The 15,656-nt window shown below is 42.7% G+C and overlaps 1 protein-coding gene across 13 annotated transcripts in view; it reads right to left on the bottom strand.

Moving 5' to 3' along the window:
• Positions 1–15,656, bottom strand: part of PRRC2C (proline rich coiled-coil 2C) — a 123,462-nt gene continuing 107,806 nt past the window's right edge. For 10 of the 13 annotated variants that reach the window (XM_039483614.1, XM_039483621.1, XM_039483613.1 and 7 more), the window contains 4 exons: positions 9,153–9,256; positions 4,578–4,704; positions 3,123–3,359; positions 1–311 (listed from right to left, as the gene is read on the bottom strand). In XM_039483614.1, coding sequence (XP_039339548.1) covers positions 51–311; positions 3,123–3,359; positions 4,578–4,704; positions 9,153–9,256 — 729 coding nt within the window. In that variant the 3' untranslated portion in view covers positions 1–50. The remainder of the gene's footprint in view (positions 312–3,122; positions 3,360–4,577; positions 4,705–9,152; positions 9,257–15,656) is intronic. The other 3 variants (XM_039483622.1, XM_039483620.1, XM_039483619.1) reach the window with 1 other exon arrangement.

The raw sequence follows: 15,656 nt of genomic DNA on the forward strand, positions 1-15,656 counted from the left end.
TGCTGTCATATCTCCCCCCCTGCCACCCCAGCCTCATAGAAACACAGCCTTTAAGATTTTGTTTCTTCTGTCTTGATTGCCTGAGGTTTGATTGGTCCAGTTCTAACAGGTTTTGTGGTGGCAGCAGGCGCAGGGGCGGGCTTTTCCTCCACTTTGTCCTGGCAGACCCCTGAGGAGTCCGTCATTGCCTCAGTGGGCTTGCTTCCACTTTCATCCACTTTTTGAGCTTTGCCTCCTGTTGGTTTGCTCGGTTGTTGCTGCTCAGAGAAAAACCTGTGTGTGGACTGAAGAACCTCTGCTCTCTGCTTTGCCTTAAAAAAGTGAAAAAACACAGTTACTGATAGAACATTAAGATAAAAGGTATTTATTTCTTGTAGGGGTTACATTTTAAAAAGTTTCATGACCAATCAGATTGATCAGGATTTCCCCAAAGGGCAACATCTTGCTATGCTTTTAGTTTCTTCCCCAGGCACTCCTGGGCTTAAAAATGTCTCTCAATATAAAAATAAGGGTAGTGGTATGCCCAATCTTCCCTTGCCCTTCCTGCAGCTATTTCTAAACACCTTTCCCATCTGGATACACTTGGAAACATTTTGCTGACCTGGATCCCACTAAGTCCAAGATCTATTTTTAGGGAGCGTTTAGAAACTCTGAAAACTGCAAAAAAAATCTTCAAATATAAATAAAAGTGTTAGACATCACAACAACACAAGCCCTTAATGTAAGTGCTCCTAGTACATGCCTCCCCCCCCACCTTGTTTGACACTGGGAATGTTGACATCGTCACCCACTTGCTCTAGCACTACTGTGACTCTGTCAGTACTAACAAGGGTTGTACAAGTGCAGACCAGCTGCCAGCTTTTTGCCATTGCATCTTCTAGATTTGTTCTGAGCAGGGTTATGTGACAGTGGCAAAAATGTTGGCAACTAGCCTACACCAACCGTCCCACTGTCACTAGAGCAACAGTGGACAATTTCAGAAAGTCTACAGTGCCAGTACAGCCATAATGTCCTGATTCAAAATTCTCCCCACACCTGAAGACCTCCCACCACTCCCCTCACAATACACAGAAGCTGTTGCCTAGGTTGGGGTAATTATGGTTTCTCTCAGACTATATACACACTACAGCTTAAGTCAGTATAAGTTATGTTGCTCCAGGGTATGAATAAGCCACCATCCTGAGCGACATTAAATTACACCGGCTTACCGTGGACAGCAGGTGAGCTTCTTCCAACTGACACAGCTACCGCTGCTCGTGGGGGCTGGAGTAATTAAGTCGATGCAAGAGCTCTCTGCCATTGGCTTAGAGAGTCTGCACTAGCTGCACTACAGTGATAGCCTCAGTTACTGCCATTTTCCCAGGCTTGCAAGGTATGTAATTTAAGCCACTTGGTAACACGGTGCAAACTGCAACTTTACCCTTGGCTCCTTTCTCTGTAAGGAATAGCACTATGCCGCCTAATGGCAGGAGTCTGTAATCCTTATTCACACTGAGCAGCACCCATACAAATGCCCACTAAAGTCAAGGGACTGCTCATGTAAGTGCTACTCAACTCCAGTAGGAGTTGCACTCCTCAGGCCCTCTGCAAGCAAGTCCACTGTACAACACAAAAGTAATATGCTGTCAAGAATGTTACGCATTTATAAGCAGGACCCCAAAACACTCTGAACATCAATACTCCTGTGGATCGGTATTCTATCGATTTTACAGATGGGGCAGAAAGAGATTGCCTTCTCTCCGTGTAAAAATGGAAAAACAACCCAAGAATCCCAGCCCCCAGTCTACTCTACTGTAATGACTAACCAACTTCTCATGCAAGTAATGCAACCAATAGTAATATTTATTAGTGATGGACCAACAGACTGTGGAAACAGTTGCATTTTAAATGAGGCGGCATGGGGACTTAAAACTCCTCTGTGCAGATTTGTTTGTTAGCTAAATCAGGATGTCTGAATGCTTTAATCACAAGTGACAAGGAATGACAGCAATGAATGTGAAATAATCATTCAAAGAATGTATATGGGGAGGTACAGGAAACAAGACTATGTAAGATTTATGTTTGCTGTCTTTTGAGGGCAAACTCAGATGTGACTGGTCTAATTCAGGATCAAATTTTATAGACGGATTAAGAACTAGTCAATTCTGGATAACATTAAGCCTAATTTGTTAGAATTCTGGACTAGCTGTAGCCGTAACAGATAATTATTTACGAGCTAAAAATATCTACAATTTAAGTGAAGGCCAGCGAAAGTAACTTCTCTCCAAATGCCTAATTTTTTTTTTAAAAAGCTTGTTACATTACTTCTACACCCAGACACTGGAAGTGGCAACACAACTGAAGAAGAGTTCCTTTAGATGAAGTGCTATCCACATAGGTAACTCATTCTGCAGAATACAGGCAGATGTGTTAAGTGTATTATAATCTTATGGTGTCCCCACACAGACTCCCTGTGCCATTGCATCTGCTTCAGGAAATATCTTGCCTCATCATGAAGGGTCCCAAAGTGCTTTACAAGTTTTTATATTGATTCACATAATCTACTACTGAAATGCAGCCACCTCTTGGGTGGAATATGCCAGCTGTTTAAACAGTTTATAACAGGAATTGAGAAATAGGGAAAATATAATTCGGCCACATTACCAAAATTGGAAGTTGGCCAGTACACTTGGGGCTCATCAGGCTACACTCTTCCCCCAGGGGGGAAAAAAAAAAAAAAAAGAAAAAAAAAGTTATGAGAGACCTTGAGTGGACACTAATAGTAGGACCTTGGGGGTTTTACATCTCATCCAAAATATGCAGTCTCCCGAAGCCTAAACCTCAGATTTCCCTCAAGAATGGTAATTGTTTCATGGAGCCATTGGTCACAAAACCACCTGAGAATGGAAGCCTGCTGCCAATCACTACAGTTGCAATTCTTTAATAAAAAAATTTAAAAAAATTAAAAAAAAAAAGAGGGCGTGTGTGTTAGTTTTAGTTTAGTCTGTACTAAGACATTAAAAGGCCTGGATAAAGTGGTTAAGGGTCCAGAGGCATCGTAAGACATGGTTCATAGACATTTTTGCCCTATGAGCTGTCAAGACTGAACTGGTGTTAACAGCACTGCTGTTCAAAATACTAACCTTTATGTCTTGTTCAGCCTTCACCGTAGCCTGGGCCTGATTGCCTCTGACTCCAGATAGTGATACACAAGGACCTCTGGCCACATGCTGTAAACGAGGGTGGCTCATAAGGCCTGTGGTCAGCTGAGGTGGCATCTGACTAGCCAGTGCCATTGGCGGCCTCTGAACAGGCGCTGGGAAGGTGTTAGTATGTGGGGCTCTTACCAATGGAGGGATCAGGTTAGGCTGAGAGAGAATCTAAGTGGGGGAAAAACAACAACAACAAAAAACATTTAGCAATTAGAAAATTGCCAACCAGATCATATGTTGGCTTCTCCTTAGAGGGGGAAAAACATGCCTGCTCTGCCATTCAACTAATGCCAAGAAAGTAGGGGGATTTTTTCTCTCTGTTAAAACAGGCCATGCTTGGACTCTAGGAAAAATAGAACCCCCAAGATGATGCTGTTGTGCTTAAAGTTCCTCTAACAACTCAAAATTCTATATTAAAAAAAGTGTGTGTGTGTGTTGGGGGGGGGGGAACCCAAAATTAAGGCATGTTACAAACCCTAGCAAGGCAGCACCTAAGGCATCACTAGTGAGAAAGTTCTCTCTGCACCTGGCAGCATTTAGTGAACCCTTCAATCAAAAATAACCAGACACAGAGATCCTTAAGTCAAACACTCTGAAACCAAACAGACGAATCCCAAAGAGTCCTTATCCACAGCATATATACCTCTACCTTGATATAACACTGTCCTCGGGAGCCAAAAACATCTTACTGCGTTATAGGTGAAACAGTGTTATATCGAACTTGCTTTGATCCACCGGAGTGCGCAGCCCCGCCCCCTGGAGCGCTGCTTTACCGCGTTATATCCGAATTCGTGTTATATCGGGTCACGTTATATCGGGGTAAAGGTGTATCATTCTCTAGTGGCTCAACGACATCCAGTTATAATCTGGAACAGTTACTTTTTTTTAGGTGTTCACTGGAATTTTTTAAAAAATAAATCATACTTTGGAACACTTCGGAACTGCATCTCAGACAAACGACTAGGAATCTGCTTCAGTTTTTAGAATCTTAAGTATGCACTGGGACCCTTCGGAGATACTGAGTCCCCCCCACTCCCCTACAGTAGTGTGTATAGAAATGAAGTTGTTTGGAGCTGTGTGGGGAAGCCTACAAGGCACCTACCTGTACTAGAACTACTCAACCTATTAAGTGCCTCACGATGTCCCTGAAAATTAAAATGCATGAAACACCAGAAAACCTGCATTAACTAGCAAGGTTAACAACAAGTTTGCATTTAACTTGAATTCAGTTGCTTGATAAACAACATTCTTTATTCAATTTAGGGCTTATACTTTTAACCCATCAAAATAAAAACAGTGCCCACAGGTGAGTAGAGTTATAAAGTCACAGGATTAACTGAGGTATAGAAAAGCAAGTTTGCTTTCAGGAAGCCATCAGTTTCCCACCTGGGGTGCGAATTGTGCAGGAAATGGCTGTGTCATTCTTACAGCAGCAGCTGCTGACTGAAACTGCTTCTGGTAGACAATGCTGTTCATTTTATTGGACTGGTTGTTAGGACTTGTAGAAGCGGCCCTTGAAAAGAAACCAACACCAATTAGAATCAAGACATTGCTATCATCACAAGGATGCTTTTGTAATTAGCACCTCCCAGCTGAAATCTGAGCTCAAAGGAAAACTAGCATCAGATATTCCCTAGCAACTATCATTAGGATCCTCAAGGCAAATGAAGCCAGAACGGTAGCAAGTTAATATGGCAATCCAAAGGGGAACAACTGAGAGTCAGAATTACTGAACAGAATGAGCAATAGAACACAGAAGGAAAGTAAATGTTTTGGCCACAGACTTTACCTGGTGCCCCCACTATAAACGATCTCAGGCCTGGTCTACACTAAGGGAGGCGGGGGGAGTGTCAATGTAAGATGCGCAACTTCAGCTATGAGAATAGCGTAGCTGAAGTTAACGTATCTTAGTTCGACTTACCTCCCACCCTCACGGCGCGGGGTCGACGGCTGCGGCTCCCCCATCGACTCCGCTGCCGCCTCTTGCCCTGGTGGAGTTCCGGAGTCGACGGGGAGCGCATTTGAGGATCAATTTATCGCATCTCATCTAGACATGATAAATCGATCCCTGATAGATCGATCGCTACCTGCCAATACGGTGGATAGTGTGGACGTACCCTCAGACTCAGTAAGCAAGACTGTTTGCTGTGTGTGGCCAGGTTCCCCCCCGCCCACCTTTTTTTTTTTTGGTCCATTCCACTCCCTTTGTATTGTTTGATTCAGATCCTAAGCTTCTCAGCACTGGGGCCTGTGACGCACCAAGTACACATGTAGGACAGTTGATGCTCCCTAATTGTTTCCATTCTGACCCTTTCTCTTGCTCAGAGCTTTCTGAAACTTTTGTTTTCAGGCTGAAGTTCTCCAGGTGTGGGATGATTTTTTTTAGCTTTTGTGAGAAGAAAAACCATGTCCCTCCATTACCATTTTTTTCTGTAACATTTTGAACAGCCAAACCAAAACAGATGAAGTTTGAAAGTTGATTTTTTGACAATGCAACAGCCTTCACCGAGGAGTAGTACATGGCCTCAGTCGTGAGGAAATGGGGTTTGATTTGCTTTAAATATCATGTATTAAACATGTGCAATATATTTGTTAAGATTGCTACACGAGCACTGATGCAGAGCATGTGCGTGCGCACAGCTAAACTAAGTCACCCAAATTGTTTTACTAGTTTAAGTCAGTTTATTCCTACAATTTTCAACCTGAACAAGTTTAAAATACTGTAACTCTGTGGCTCTCTGGAGTCTTCCAGCCCATCTGCCCCAACTGCACGCTGGCCCAATGAAGATGAGTGGGCCCGAGGCCTCCTTCAACATACCTTGGGTTCTACTAAGGTGTGCAAGAGAAGGGGTCTCTGCAGTAGACCATAAAGTGCATGGGACAGGGCATTTCAGTAATTTCTCAAATATTTCCTGATTGCTGATTTTACACATTAACTGCCTTTTCTTTGCAACCCATCAGAATATTGGTGTCATGAAGACTGATGCTCCTTTTAATATTTTCTCCCTCCTCACCCCATCAAAATCTTCTTGCAATGAAAACCTGGAATTTCCATTCAAAATCTGTATTAAACACTGAAGAAGTACAATTCAAGGGATATTGTCAACTCAAGTAGTCCATTTTCTAACTACAGAAGGTACAAAATTTTCAGTCCAATTACTATAGCGCAAAGAAGCTACTCACAAATTTAGATGGCTTAATTTGCATATCTGAGAAAACTGTGTAGCTAGTATTTTCTCCTTTGTATAAAGCAACTAGTTTCTATCTTGCTGAAAAGACCATAAGCTAAGCAGGGAACCGAAAATCCCTTGAGTCTCTCCCCTCATCCCTATCAGGAAGGTTTCAGGAAATAATATTAAAAGGTTGCTCGATCAGAAACTGGAATTATTCAATAAAAATCAGAAATGACAAAATTAAAGTTGCACTTTAAGCCTTCAGCATTAAATGTTTTTAATTTATAGGCACATGCTCAAACACAGTACTGTATACATTTCCCCTAGAATCTTAGGATACACATGAACTATTAAAATCAATAATTGTATAAGAGAAAAAGATTACCAACATGACGCTGAACATTATACTCTTAAACTTATAGGAAAAATTTCAGTAGTACTGTATTTAATACAATATAATTGAAGACCATCTTAAATGCGCGCACACACACAAGGGGGAAGAGCAAGTATGTCCATATGCACTTCGCTTTGGCATTTCCCAGTTGAGTACGTAACTATGAAATAATATACATACATTTATAGGTCCAATCCTATAGTCTTGATGCAGCCAAAACTCCCAAGCCTCTCAATGGGAGTTTTGTCTGCTTCAGAACCGCAGGGTCTGTCACATGAGTAAGGATAGACAATTACAAAGATACAGGCAATGAATCAGTACTGTAATCACAATTTTTTTTATTTCTGAATAAAAACAAATTATCTTGTGTTACACACACAAAAAACCACAAGAAAGCAGAAATGCTCTTCGCACAAAACCCTAAAACATTCCCAGACAACTGACTCTGTACATAAGCATCTTAACACAATTATTGTAATCTAATAGAACATTAAGCTTCAGTGACTGAAACCAAGCAGGGATTTTGGAAGTGAAGAAGAGACTATATATGGCAGGTTAATTACCTGCCCACTAAATTTCAGCTATCTTGATGTCAACAAGCTATGTACCAACATGTATTGATGCATTCAGAACCTCTATAGCCACAATATTATACAACAAAAAAAACCCAACTTTGGGATGATTTGAGACTATTTAAAAAAAATCCAAGTAGTTAGATATTAAGGGCACATTGAGACTAAGTGGGCCCCATTCAGAATCAGACTTTTGCCCTTACAGGCCATACATTCAGCAAAGACCTAGGGAGTAGCACATGCCTGAGTCAACACTAGTGACATTAGGTTATACGAATGCTTGGGACTAAGATATACTTATTTCCAGGACACAATCAGAACATGTCAATACAAAAATGCTTTGAGGTTGTTCACCAATTGACATAAAATTGGGGATCCACCTGAGCTTCTACATTGTATTAAGCGGGAAAGCCACAGTCAAGAAATGGAACTAACAGAAATATAACCTCCTGTTAAAATAAAGCACACAAGACACTGAGGGCTGATACAGGTGAGATGTCCATATTGTGCAAAAGTGAATCTGAATTACAATTCATTTGTTGTCTTCACAGGCAATGTATGTTTACATTCCTCTGAAATCTTCAAAACTTTCTAGCTCTATTTCTGCATTGTTTTTTAAAACTTTAGTGCCTGCAAGTCACTGTCACCTCCGTTTCTGAAAATAGACCCTTCTCCTTACTCCAGATGCAGTCAGTCTGGGTTATAATACAATCTATTTCAGGCCCAGTAACTGGAAAAAAAATAAAATAAAAAAAACCTTTCCAGAACCAAAACCACCTCCTCTCATGGAAGGGTAATGGAGAGGTACAGTCTGAAGTCATTACAATCTTCATCCCCTGTATGTTGAAAAAGCGAAAAATCCTACTGGTTCTTATTAATTTCCAGATTTTCACATACCAGAAGATTAATACGAAATAAAGAGGGTTGTCCTCCTTTTGCTACTTTTGAAATCTCTGGCCTGATGTAATACCAATTTGTGTAGGATTTCTTAAATTCAGTTGTTCAGACAGCCAATAAAAAAACCCCACAAAGTACTTCAGATTTTTCATTAACTCCTAGTAGCCATAGATGGTTACAGTATGTCCTGTTTTCTAGCTTTTTCTATTAAAGGCTTTTCCCTCAAGTAGCACTGTGAGCAGTCTCAAAAAGCTGTGTACCGGCAACATAAACCTCAACTTCACTAAATTTTCCTGCAAAATCTGCCACACTTTTTCCTACATCAGCCAAATAAATGTGCAAGCCAGTCTACGTACTAATTTCAGAGCTTAAGAACAGTTTGTAAATCCTGCACTGAAGTGCAAGACTCCATCAGAGTTGCTGTCACTATGTTTACTTTCTAAGGCGTGGGGTTTTAAGAAGGGCTTTAGTTTATGCCCTAGGTCATGACGACAACCTTCAGTGAGGGTAAGAGAGTTTTAGCCTTAAATTGAATATATTCTAAAACCTATCCCAGTGCCATCCCAAAGTCTTTTCTGTCACTAGTATGTGTCTTTTCGCCACTATGCTCCCAGGAATCACTTCTAAAAACTGTTCAGTGACATTTCAATTTCATTCACAAATTAAAAAAATTAATCTTCATGTTTCAGGGCAGTACCCTTCTGGCATAACTGTTAGCAGACCTGATGACATACTGTAATGCTGCGCTAAGATTGCTGATTGTTTAAGCATTATCATTTTGAAGTATTCATAGCCTTCACCCTCCCCCATTAACATTCATCTCTTTCAAAGAATTGATTGGTCGTGCATGAGCAAACAGCTAGTTACAATACTTAATACAGAACTGATTTTATATGAAATTCTGAGCTTAAAAAGGCTCATTTACCGGAAAGGACTGGAGGTTGGAGTGGTGCTTCTACCAGTAACTGGTGGAGTTCCTGGTTTAACATCAATGCCGCTTCCAAAGGCCTTAAGATCCATTTCTGACATCTGGAGAAAAAATATTAACAGCAGTTTAGCCCAAATGCATCACTTGTGGTTTAACACAAGTGCATCACTTATAAGGACAACCACAAATGGCCCATTCTATCCAGGCTGCTATTACGATGGGAAAAAATAGTTGCTTGCAACTGAAGAACATTCAAGCACATGGCTGTCCTTCCCTGCATGCAATTACTCCTCATGACAGGGAAAGAGGTTACTCACCCTGTGCAGTAACTGTAGTTTGAGATGTGTCTCCCTATCAAAGCTCCAACTTTATGTAAGCATATGCCCTACGTGTCTTCGATTAGAGATTTTCATTAGCAGTGTCCATTCAGCTTGTGCATGCGCTACTGATTTCCTCAAGCTGAGGCTATATCCGGCTGTACAGGTGAACCGTTCTCAATTCCTTCTCCATTGCTGAGTCTCAGAAGGAAACTTTGAAGCAGAGGGAAAGGAAGATGGGTAATGGAGCACCCAGAGGGGGACATATCTCAAAAAAGAGGTTACTCACTCTGTGTGGTAACTGTTATAAGTAGTGTCCCTATGAGTGCTCCACTTCAGATGGAGCAGTAGCCCCATCAGGAGGGGGAAGCTTCCGAGTTGAGTCAATTACAGAGGAAAGAAATGCATTGCCAACTGCTGCATCAGATCTGGAGGCATCGATTAAAGCAGAGTGTCTGGAGACGGTATGTACCGAAGACCATGTAGCAGCTCTGCAGACTTTAGCAACTGGGACATTTGTCATCTTGTTGAGTGAGCTGACACACCAACAGGAGATTGAGATGTTCACAGCAGTGTAACAAATTGTAATGTACCCAGAAATCCATTTTGAAAACCTTTGCGTAGAAAAAGCAGAGCCTTTTGATCTGTTTGCCAACTAAACCAACTGTTAGTGGAGTTACTAAATGGTTTAGTCCTATGTACACAGGAGAATGCTCTTCTGACATCTAGAGTATGGAGCACAGTCTCCACACTGGACTTGTGAGATTTCTGAAAGAACACTAGCAGGTAAATTATCTAATTCAGATGAAACTCAGAGGACACTTTAGGAAGGAACTTGGAATGCAGACGTAAGGAAACCTTATCCTTATAGAAAATTGTGAAAGGAGGATCTGCCATTAAGGCCCCATCTTTCAGACTTTGTGGGCTGAGGTAATAGCAACCAGGAAGGCTGTTTTCATAGAGAAATCTGATAAAAAGCAAGTTGCCATCAGTTAGACGGAAGATTTATAAGACGTAAGAACCAAATTAAAGGTTCCAAACAGAAGTAGGGACTTTCACTGAGAGATTTCCCAGGCCTTCCATGAACCTTGCAGATGTTGGCTGAGCAAACATGGAGAACCCCTCAATAGTGGTATGAAAGGCTGTTAAAGGCTGCCAGATAAATCTTGAGACAACTAAGTTACAGCCCTGTTTTCTTTAGATGTAGCAGGTACTCCAGAACAAGAGGAGTGCGGCAGAATTTGGGGCTATCTCCTGGAGTTCACACCAGTGACTAAATTGTCTCCGCTTGTGAAGGCAAGTATTTCTGGTAGAATCTTTCCTACTATTTAATATGTGCTGTACCTCTGGAAACAGAACAACTCTAGCCCCACGAACCATCAGTCCCTGGAAAAATCATGGAGCAGGTCCTCAAGGAATCAATTCTAAAGCACTTAGCGGAGAGGAAAGTGATCAGGAACAGTCAGCATGGATTCACCAAGGGCAAGTCATGCCTGACTAACCTAATTGCCTTCTATGAGGAGATAACTGGGTCTGTGGATGAGGGGAAAGCAGTGGACGTGTTATTCCTTGACTTTAGGAAAGCTTTTGATACGGTCTCCCACAGTATTCTTGCCAGCAAGTTAAAGAAGTATAGGCTGGATGAATGGACTATAAAGGTGGATAGAAAGCTGGCTAGATCGTCGGGCTCAACGGGTAGTGATCAATGGCTCCATGTCTAGTTGGCAACTGGTTTCAAGCGGAGTGCCCCAAGGGTCGGTCCTGGGGACGGTTTTGTTCAATATCTTCATTAGTGACCTGGAGGATGGCGCGGACTGCACTCTTAGCAAGTTTGCAGATGACACTAAACTGGGAGGAGTGGTAGATACGCTGGAGGGTAGGGATAGGATACAGAGGAACCTAGACAAATTAGAGGATTGGGCCAAAAGAAACCTGATGAGGATTCTGCACTTAGGACGGAAGAATCCCATTCACCGGGACTAGGGACCGAATGGCTAGGAAGCAGTTCTGCAGAAAAGGACCTAGGGGTTACAGTGGACGAGAAGCTGGATACGAGTCAGCAGTGTGCCCTTGTTGCCAAGAAGGCTAATGGCATTTTGGGCTGTATAAGTAGGGGCATTGCCAGCAGATCTAGGGGCGTGATCATTCCCCTCTATTCGACATTGGTGAGGCCTCATCTGGAGTACTGTGTCCAGTTTTGGGTCCCACACTACAAGGATGTGGAAAAATTGGAAAGAGTCCAGCGGACAGCAACAAAAATGATTAGGGGGCTGGAGCACATGACTTATGAGGAGAGGCTGAGGGAACTAGGATTGTTTAGTCTGCAGAAGAGAAGAATGAGGGGGAATTTGATAGCTGCTTTCAACTACCTGAAAGGCGGTTCCAAAGAGGATGGATCTAGACTGTTCTCAGTGGTAGAAGATGACAGAACAAGGAGTAATGGTCTCAAGTTGCAGTGGGGGAGGTTTAGGTTGGATATTAGAAAAAACTTTTTCACTAGGAGGGTGGTGAAGCACTGGAATGAGGTACCTAGGGAGGTGGTGGAATCTCCTTCCTTAGAGGTTTTTAAGCTCAGGCTTGACAAAGCCCTAGCTGGGATGATTAAGTTGGGAATTGGCCCTGCTTTGAGCAGGGGGATGGACTAGATGACCTCCTGAGGTCCCTTCCAACCCTGATATTCTATGAAAACGATCCTCACCTACAACAAAATGCAGGAACCTTCTGTAGGATGAGCGTATTGGTCAAGGGCCAAAACCCAACCCACTGAATTTAGAGAAGGAATTATAGCTGCCAGAGAATCACGATCCTGAACTTCTGAGGCCTCACGAGTTGGTTTAGGAACCTTAGATCTAGAATTGGTCTACACCCTCCGTTTTAATTTGGTACAAATAAATACCTCAATAGAAGCCTCTCCTCCATGCTGACTGGGGACAAGTTCTATTGCTCCTAAACAAAGAAGGGAGTTTATTTCTTGTCTGAACAGGGACTCATGAGAGGAGTCCAAGAAGAGGGATGGAAAAGTGGAACCAGGAGGCTGAAGGTAACTAAAATGGATGGCGTAGCATGATATTATTTCCATCACCCATTTGCCGAAAGTGATACACCCCCATGCTGGTTGGAAATGGGAGAATCGGTCTCCAAATGGAGGAAGGTGGGCAAAACATTATAGTTGGCAAGCGAACAGAAGTGGGGGGTTTGAACCTTTGACCATCCCGTCAAAACGGACGCTGTGATAACGAAGGCTGCTGTGTAGACATCAGCTGAGTTAGAAGGTCTCTTTTTTGGAAGCTGTCTCTTTCTAAGAGGTTCTTGTTGGTCTCTGAAACCCAGAAATCGCATCAGACTGGATCTTTGAGCTGTTCCTAATCTACTAAATTTCCTTTTCTTTGCAGGTGTGTAGACACCTAATGAGTGTAACATGGCCCCACAATCCTTAAGGGTACGCAACGACTCATTGGTATTTTCTACAAACAGACTGAGTCCATCAAAGGGAAAGTACTCTATCATATTCTGGACTTCTCTGGGGAAGCCAGATAGCTGTAAACCAGGAAGCCTTGATCATCACCACTGCTGTAGAGATAGAGTGGGTTGCACTATCTGCCGCATCCAGAGTTGCTTGAAGAGATGTTCAGGCCAGTAATTGTCCCTCAGCCACTGTGACCTGAAACTGGTCCCTTTGATTTGGCGGAAGTGTTCAATAAGCAATGCAAACTGTTCACAACTACATAAAATATACTTTGCCATCAGCACTGGGTAATTTACAATACACGTCTGTATGAAAAGGATTTTCTCCTAAGCAGGTCTAGGTGCTTCTGGTCTCTGTCATACGGGGTGGACTTATAATGATGTTGCTTGCCCGGTTCATTAACTGCATCAACCACAGAGTTAGGTGGAGGGTGGGAAGAACAAGAGAGTGTCCTTAGTGGACACAATTTTTTTTTTTAAATTGGCCCTTTTACACATTGCCAGTACTGTAGCCGGGACTTGCCAAATGATTTCCACAGTTTCCAGGAAAGCCTCATTGATAGAAAGAGCAATTCTGGATGGTGTCACAGAGTACAGAGTATACAACATCTTGTGTTGGGATTATCTGTAGGGATTCTGCTACCTGCCTAACAAGATCATGGAACTGCTGAAAGTCATCTGCCATAGATGGAGCAAGAGGCACTACAGCTTCACCTGGAGAAGATGACAAAATGGTAGCTTAAGGAATGGCTTCTTCATCTGTTCTAGTTTCTTGGGCTTAAAATGTTTTCTCCTGTTGCTGGGGAGGAGAAGCTTGAGCCTCCCTACCATCCCAATAGGAGAAGGTTGGAGCCCTAGAAAACTGTCTGCAAGAAGCTGCCCAGGGATCCCAATCTGGCCACTGAGGACCACAAGGGGGAGGGAGTGGCATCCGGGGTTGCTCTCATCAAGAGTAGCGAGGTCCTTGAGTATCATCTCTACATCTCTAGGAAAGGGGGTACTGGAGGAATTCTTTGCCTCCACAGTACCAAGCCTCAAGGACGTCATCTCTGAGGATGTTGACCTAGTCAGGCAACAAGGTCTTTTTGAGGGGGGGGTTTCTTGGGAGAGTAATTAGCGATCCTCTTCTTAGGATGTTCACAGGAGGACTGAGGATCTCTCTTTTCTGGAAGACTGCTGTGGGCCTAGGTTGAAGGGGCGCTAGACGCCACCATAAGAACAACATACAGGGGGGTGACCTGGCTCTGAAGCGGGGCAAAGGGAATGCTCCATCATCAGTAGTCAGAGCCTGGTTTCTTGGTTCTTCCAAGCCTTAGATTTGAGGGCTAAACATAGGTTAGAATTATGAGGGAAGTGCAATTCTCCCAAGGCAGCAAAGGCACTTTGAGTGTCCACTGATGACTGGAACAGCCTCTCTACATGAGAGGCAAAGTTTAAACCCCAATGACCGGGGTCATGCTCTTCCCAGAGAGGATTCCCCAGAGGAAAATATTATTTTTTTTTAAATATATAAAAAAGCACCACTACAAACTAAGAACTAGCTAGCTAAATTGGGATAAACAAGCACAGCAAAAGCTGATGCAAACACCATGCATACATGCCAAGCTCCATCTCAGGCTGAAGGGGCTAAGAAGGGACTGAGGATGGTTTGCTTATACAGTCTGAGACAGCCTCGGTGTGAGGCCCGAGGATATCAAAAGTGCATGAGCGGGCTGAATGGACACTGCTAATGAAAATCCCCCATCGAAGGCATGTGGGGTACACAGGCACCTGAAGTGGAGCACCCATATGGACACTATTAGAAGAACGATTATTTCAAATTACCGCACAGGATTTCCAACTCCAGAGTCTTCAGTTTGCTGTGTAGAAAAAAGGGATTCCTGACCTAGCTTAAGTTTTTGGCCTTCAGAATCTTAGTTGAGCACGACATTTTTCCACCTCTACTCAGGTACTGTACAGACCAACAGCCAGTACCCCGAGCATCTATATTCTAGTCAGAATTGTTCAAAAATGAAGATATGAAATAAGTCAGTGACTGAAATAAACCAGAAAAGTATGTACACGATCACATCTAAAAGGGTGAAGAAAACAGAGACGCAACACCTCAACAGCAGAATCCCCAGACTCTGAGTGGAGCAATGGATAAATGTGAATCTTGTGTGATATCTTCAAAACAGCAGAATTACAAAGAGTATCTCTAAAAGGAAAATTATTATCAGCACTTCATTCCCAGGGCTGGGAACTGAACAGTCTGAGGGAGGTATCAGAATAAAGCCAGACAATCGCTACGCACAGAAAAGCCTGGTCAATGTCTAACAGCAGGGCTAGAACGAGTTATTTTTGTACGCACAAATGTGAGGCACAAAACACAATAATAAATCTGTCATAGCTATTTCTAATACACCTGTTGCCATGGTACCCAACAAGCAAGGAAAAAAAAAATTCAAGTTTCAAAACCTGGCCAACTCTAAAATTAAAACACATTGGTATGGGTGGTGAGAGTTTGGGCACCCCTATTTGGGAAACAGGTTATGCAGCATGGGGAGTCCATATCAAGGCTCTTCCCTAGAAACTGAATCTTGGCAATTATTCTTTGTAAAGGTAAGCAGAAACTGTGCACAGCCTTGTGTACAGTAGGTCCTGGAGTAAAACAGATCCAAGCTGGCAACCAAGGCATCTCTTACTCCGGACATAAAACGACGAGACAGATTCCGTCAGC

This window comes from Mauremys reevesii, linkage group 8, assembly GCF_016161935.1.
Source record: "Mauremys reevesii isolate NIE-2019 linkage group 8, ASM1616193v1, whole genome shotgun sequence".
Lineage (NCBI taxonomy): Eukaryota > Metazoa > Chordata > Testudines > Geoemydidae > Mauremys > Mauremys reevesii.